We start from the raw sequence: 6117 nt of genomic DNA on the forward strand, positions 1-6117 counted from the left end.
CCCCCGGCCCCCCCCGGCCCGCTGCTCGCCCGCAGCACCGGCAGCCCCCAAGTCTCCTCGAAGGCCCTCACGTCCCCCTCTGTCACGTCCGCCTGAGTGCACAGGTCAAATCTGGGGGGTGGAGGGGTGGGGGGGGGACACATGGTCAAGGGAGACACCGACACCCTGAAAAATCCCCCCCAAACCCCATAAAAATAAGCGGGAGCTGCCCGTCCATCGGTGTAGTGAAGTGTGCACGTTCTCAGCCTGCCGAGGTGGTGAGCGGTGGGGTGTGAAACCGCTTGTGGGGGGGGGACACACAGTTAGGGGAGACACCAGCACCTTGAGAAATTCCTCCCCCACCCCCGGGGGGGGTAAAAACTCCATAAAAATAAGTGGACATTGTGAATCCATCGGTGTAATGAAGTGTGCACGTTCTCAGCCTACCAAGGTATTGCGTGGTGAGAAATAAGGGGGTGCAAATCCAGTTGTTGGGGGGGACACATGGTCAAAGGAGACACCAACACCCTGAGAAATCCTCCCCGGGGTGGGGGCAGGGGGAGCAAAACCCTAAAGAAATAGGTGGAAGCGGAAAATCCATCAGTGTAACGAAATCTGAATGTTCTCAGCCTATCAAGGTACTCCGTGGTGAGAAATAAGGGGGTGCAAATCCAGTTGTTGGGGGGACACATGGTCAAAGGAGACACCAACACCCTGAGAAATCCCCCCCGGGGTGGGGGTAGGGGGGGCAAAACCCTGAAGAAATAGGTGGAAGCAGAAAATCCATCGGTGTAACGAAGTGTGCACGTTCTCAGCCTACCAAGGTACTGCATGGTGAGAAATAAGGGGGTGCAAATCCAGTTGTTGGGGGGAACACAGTCAAAGGAGACACCAACACCCTGAAAAATCACCCCTGGGGCGGGTGTAGGGGTGGCAAAACCCTGAAGAAATAGGTGGAAGCGGAAAAATCCATCAGTGTTAACGAAGTGTGCATGTTCTCAGCCTACCAAGGTACTGCGTGGTGAGAAATAAGGGGGTGCAAATCCAGTTGTTGGGGGGGACACATGGTCAAAGGAAACACCAACACCCAGAGAAATCACCCCCGGGGTGGTGGTGGGGGGGAAAAACCCTACAGAAATAGGTGGAAGCGGAAAAATCCATCGGTGTAACGAAGTGTGCACGTTCTCAGCCTACCAAGGTACTGCGTGGTGAGAAATAAGGGGGTGCAAATCCAGTTGTTGTGGGGGGCACACAGTCAAAGGATACACCAACACCCTGAGAAATCCCCCCCGGGGAGGGGGCAGGGGGGGCAAAACCCTGAAGAAATAGGTGGAAGCGGAAAATCCATCAGTGTAACGAAATCTGAATGTTCTCAGCCTATCAAGGTACTCCGTGGTGAGAAATAAGGGGGTGCAAATCCAGTTGTTGGGGGGACACATGGTCAAAGGAGACACCAACACCCTGAGAAATCCCCCCCGGGGTGGGGGTAGGGGGGGCAAAACCCTGAAGAAATAGGTGGAAGCAGAAAATCCATCGGTGTAACGAAGTGTGCACGTTCTCAGCCTACCAAGGTACTGCATGGTGAGAAATAAGGGGGTGCAAATCCAGTTGTTGGGGGGACAAATGGTCAAAGGAGACACCAACACCCTGAGAAATCCCCCCTGGGGTGGGGGCAGGGGGGGCAAAACCCTAAAGAAATAGGTGGAAGCGGAAAATCCCTTGGTGTAACGAAGTGTGCATGTTCTCAGCCTACCAAGGTACTGCGTGGTGAGAAATAAGGGGGTGCAAATCCAGTTGTTGGAGGGGGGACAGGGTCAAAGGAGACACCAACACCCTGAGAAATCCCCCACGGGGTGGCGGTGGGGGGGCCAAAACCCTAAAGAAATAGAAGGAAGTGGAAAAATCCATTGTGTAACGAAGTGTGCATGTTCTCAGCCTACCAAGGTACTGCGTGGTGAGAAATAAGGGGGTGCAAATCCAGTTGTTGGGGGGAAAACATGGTCAAAGGAGACACCAACACCCTGAAAAATTCCCCCCGGGGTGGTGGTGGGGGGGCAAAACCCTGAAGAAATAGGTGGAAGTGGAAAAATCCATCGGTGTAACGAAGTGTGCATGTTCTCAGCCTACCAAGGTACTGCGTGGTGAGAAATAAGGGGGTGCAAATCCAGTTGTTGGGGGGAACACATGGTCAAAGGAGACACCAACACCCTGAAAAATTCCCCCCGGGGTGGTGGTGGGGGGGCAAAACCCTGAAGAAATAGGTGGAAGTGGAAAAATCCATCGGTGTAACGAAGTGTGCATGTTCTCAGCCTACCAAGGTAGTGCGTGGTGAGAAATAAGGGGGTGCAAATCCAGTTGTTGGGGGACACACACGGTCAAAGGAGACACCAACACCCTGAGAAATCACCCCTGGGGTGGGGGCAGGGGGGGCAAAACCCTAAAGAAATAGGTGGAAGCGGAAAATCCATCGGTGTAACGAAGTGTGCATGTTCTCAGCCTACCAAGGTACTGCATGGTGAGAAATAAGGGGGTGCAAATCCAGTTCTTGAGGGGGACACACGGTCAAAGGAGACACCAACACCCTGAAAAATCCCCCCTGGGGCGGGGGTTGGGGGGGCAAAACCCTAAAGAAATAGGTGGAAGCGGAAAATCCATCGGTGTAACGAAGTGTGCATGTTCTCAGCCTACCAAGGTACTGCATGGTGAGAAATAAGGGGGTGCAAATCCAGTTCTTGAGGGGGACACACGGTCAAAGGAGACACCAACACCCTGAAAAATCCCCCCTGGGGCGGGGGTTGGGGGGGCAAAACCCTAAAGAAATAGGTGGAAGTGGAAAATCCATCGGTGTAACGAAGTGTGCATGTTCTCAGCCTACCAAGGTACTGCATGGTGAGAAATAAGGGGGTGCAAATCCAGTTGTTGGGGGACACACACGGTCAAAGGAGACACCAACACCCTGAGAAATCACCCCTGGGGTGGGGGCAGGGGGGGCAAAATCCTAAAGAAATAGGTGGAAGCGGAAAATCCATTGGTGTAACGAAGTGTGCACGTTCTCAGCCTACCAAGGTACTGCATGGTGAGAAATAAGGGGGTGCAAATCCAGTTGTTGGAGGGGGGACAGGGTCAAAGGAGACACCAACACCCTGAGAAATCCCCCACGGGGTGGGGGCAGGGGGGGCAAAACCCTGACGAAATAGGTGCAAGTGGAAAATCCATTGGTGTAACGAAATGTGTATGTTCTCAGCCTACTGGTGTGAAACACAGGGGTGCAAACCTGCTTATGGGAGGGATGTGGACCCCCCCCACCACTCCCCCCCACTCCGAGAAGGATACTTGGTGCCGACGACCACCCTAACGAGGTTTTCTTCGTCGGGACCGACGACCCGGCTCATCTGGGCCGGCAGCTCCTCGAAGGACGAGCGGTCGGTGAAGGAGAAGAGGAAGAGGATGGCGTCCGCTTCCTCCTTACAAGACTGGGAGGGAAGGCACAGACGTGGGGGGGGGGGTCCTAGGTGTGTGTGTCCCCCCCCAACCCCGACTTGTCCCCCCAACCCTGACTCACGGGCAGGAGATGCTCGAATTTTTTCAGGGCGCCATCCCCACAATCCCAAAAATGGAGCTGGAAGATGACGGGGCGGCCGGTGGCCCGCAGCTTGGCCGGCCAGTAGACGGTGGTGGCCTCTATGCCTGGAAAAGATGGGGTGTGGGGGGGGGACACATGACATTGTCCCCCCCCAGGTGACATCGGGGAGGGGTGTATGTGTCCCCCCCGTCCCCCCACACCATCACCTACCCAGGGTCTCGTGGTGGACGGGGGGCACGGGGGTCCCGGCCAGCGTGGCCACCAAGGTGGTCTTCCCCACCCCGCTCTTGCCCGAGAGGAAGAGTTTGTAGGTGACGGTGGGGGCGGCCAAGGTGGGGGGCAGCACCGGGTGCTCCAGCAGACCTTTTTTTTGGGGGGAAGAAGGGGTGTTTGAGGGTTTTTTGGGGGTGCTGGCACCCTATTTTTTGGGGGGTGGAGGGAGGGGGACTCACCAAACACTCTGCGCTGGTTCTTCGGGAGGATGGAGTCCAGGTAGGGGCGGCGGGCGGGGGAGAGGAGCCAGCCCGGGGGTGGTGGTGGGGGGGCAAAACCCTGAAGAAATAGGTGGAAGTGGAAAAATCCATCGGTGTAATGAAGTGTGAATGTTCTCAGCCTACCAAGGTATTGCCTGGCGAGAAATAAGGGGGTGCAAATCGACTTGTTGGGGGGGGGACACAGTCAAAGGAGACACCAACATCCTGAGAAATCACCCCTGGGGCAGGAGTAGGGGGGGGCAAAACCCTGAGGAAATAGGTGGAAGTGGAAAAATCCATCGGTGTAACGAAGTGTGCATGTTCTCAGCCTACCAAGGTACTGCATGGTGAGAAATAAGGGGGTGCAAATCCAGTTCTTGAGGGGGACACACGGTCAAAGGAGACACCAACACCCTGAAAAATCCCCCCTGGGGCGGGGGTTGGGGGGCGCAAAACCCTAAAGAAATAGGTGGAAGTGGAAAATCCATCGGTGTAACGAAGTGTGCATGTTCTCAGCCTACCAAGGTAGTGCGTGGTGAGAAATAAGGGGGTGCAAATCCAGTTGTTGGGGGACACACACGGTCAAAGGAGACACCAACACCCTGAGAAATCACCCCTGGGGTGGGGGCAGGGGGGGCAAAACCCTAAAGAAATAGGTGGAAGCGGAAAATCCCTTGGTGTAACGAAGTGTGCATGTTCTCAGCCTACCAAGGTACTTCGTGGCGAGAAATAAGGGGGTGCAAATCCAGTTGTTGGAGGGGGGACAGGGTCAAAGGAGACACCAACACCCTGAGAAATCCCCCACGGGGTGGGGGCAGGGGGGGCAAAACCCTGACGAAATAGGTGCAAGTGGAAAATCCATTGGTGTAACGAAATGTGTATGTTCTCAGCCTACTGGTGTGAAACACAGGGGTGCAAACCTGCTTATGGGAGGGATGTGGACCCCCCCCACCACTCCCCCCCACTCCGAGAAGGATACTTGGTGCCGACGACCACCCTAACGAGGTTTTCTTCGTCGGGACCGACGACCCGGCTCATCTGGGCCGGCAGCTCCTCGAAGGACGAGCGGTCGGTGAAGGAGAAGAGGAAGAGGATGGCATCCGCTTCCTCCTTACAAGACTGGGAGGGAAGGCACAGACGTGGGGGGGGGGGTCCTAGGTGTGTGTGTCCCCCCCCAACCCCGACTTGTCCCCCCAACCCTGACTCACGGGCAGGAGATGCTCGAATTTTTTCAGGGCGCCATCCCCACAATCCCAAAAATGGAGCTGGAAGATGACGGGGCGGCCGGTGGCCTGCAGCTTGGCCGGCCAGTAGACGGTGGTGGCCTCTATGCCTGGAAAAGATGGGGTGTGTGGGGGGGACACATGACATTGTCCCCCCCCAGGTGACATCGGGGAGGGGTGTGTGTCCCCCCCGTCCCCCCCACACCATCACCTACCCAGGGTCTCGTGGTGGACGGGGGGCACGGGGGTCCCGGCCAGCGTGGCCACCAAGGTGGTCTTCCCCACCCCGCTCTTGCCCGAGAGGAAGAGTTTGTAGGTGACGGTGGGGGCGGCCAAGGTGGGGGGCAGCACCGGGTGCTCCAGCAGACCTTTTTTTTGGGGGGAAGAAGGGGTGTTTGAGGGTTTTTTGGGGGTGCTGGCACCCTATTTTTTGGGGGGTGGAGGGAGGGGGACTCACCAAACACTCTGCGCTGGTTCTTCTGGAGGATGGAGTCCAGGTAGGGGCGGCCGGCGGGGGAGAGGAGCCAGCCCGGCTCCAGCACCGAGCCCCCCCGCATCGCCATGGGGTGCCCCCCACCCCCGGAACCTGGGGGTGCAAGGGAAGACACCCCCCCTTCCCCCCATGGGGTCAGTACACCCTGCAGCTTGGGGGAGCAGGGGGGACCCTTCTGACACCCCCCAACCCCACGGACCCTGTGTGTCCCCCTGGGGTCCCTGAACCATGGGGTCCTTCGACAACTCTATGGGGTCCCTGTGCCCCCCCCCGGGGTCCTTGATCCCCCCTCTGGGGCTCCTGTCACCCCCTGGGGTCCCAAAACCCTCCCCCGGGGTCCCAGCACCCCCTCCCCGGGATCCTTGA

The 6117-nt window shown here is 57.4% G+C and overlaps 2 protein-coding genes across 3 annotated transcripts in view; both read right to left on the reverse strand.

The window, feature by feature from the left end:
• Nucleotides 1–4335, reverse strand: part of LOC106893691 (REM2- and Rab-like small GTPase 1) — a 9678-nt gene extending 5343 nt beyond the window's left edge. Inside the window, exons 1-5 of the mRNA XM_014951865.1 lie at nucleotides 4191–4335; nucleotides 3773–3925; nucleotides 3542–3666; nucleotides 3313–3452; nucleotides 9–111 (exon numbers count right to left, since the gene is read on the reverse strand). Coding sequence (XP_014807351.1) covers nucleotides 9–111; nucleotides 3313–3452; nucleotides 3542–3666; nucleotides 3773–3925; nucleotides 4191–4335 — 666 coding nt within the window. The remainder of the gene's footprint in view (nucleotides 1–8; nucleotides 112–3312; nucleotides 3453–3541; nucleotides 3667–3772; nucleotides 3926–4190) is intronic.
• Nucleotides 4092–5867, reverse strand: LOC106893699 (REM2- and Rab-like small GTPase 1). 2 transcript variants are annotated; one of them, XM_014951877.1, is made up of 5 exons: nucleotides 5716–5867; nucleotides 5474–5626; nucleotides 5244–5368; nucleotides 5015–5154; nucleotides 4092–4375 (listed from the first exon to the last, which is right to left on the reverse strand). In XM_014951877.1, exons 1-5 carry the CDS (start codon nucleotides 5819–5821, stop codon nucleotides 4360–4362), a joined length of 540 nt encoding a protein of 179 aa, XP_014807363.1. In that variant the 5' UTR covers nucleotides 5822–5867; the 3' UTR covers nucleotides 4092–4359. The 2 variants fall into 2 exon arrangements, with proteins under 2 accessions (XP_014807363.1, XP_014807362.1); XM_014951876.1 differs by lacking the exon at nucleotides 4092–4375 and having other exon boundaries at nucleotides 4875–5154.
• Between the last annotated feature and the right edge of the window lie 250 nt (nucleotides 5868–6117).

This window comes from Calidris pugnax, unplaced genomic scaffold, assembly GCF_001431845.1.
Source record: "Calidris pugnax isolate Ruff unplaced genomic scaffold, ASM143184v1 scaffold205, whole genome shotgun sequence".
Lineage (NCBI taxonomy): Eukaryota > Metazoa > Chordata > Aves > Charadriiformes > Scolopacidae > Calidris > Calidris pugnax.

Bases quoted from the DNA above. Each gene is read 5' to 3' on its own strand.
- LOC106893699 (XM_014951876.1), bottom strand. From the start codon at position 5,821: ATGGCGATGCGGGGGGGCTCGGTGCTGGAGCCGGGCTGGCTCCTCTCC. The intron at 5,627-5,715 runs GTGAGTCCCCCT...CCCAAAAAAAAG, and splicing joins GAACCAGCGCAGAGTGTTTG to GTCTGCTGGAGCACCCGGTG. The intron at 5,155-5,243 runs GTGAGTCAGGGT...CTTCCCTCCCAG, and splicing joins AATTCGAGCATCTCCTGCCC to TCTTGTAAGGAGGAAGCGGA.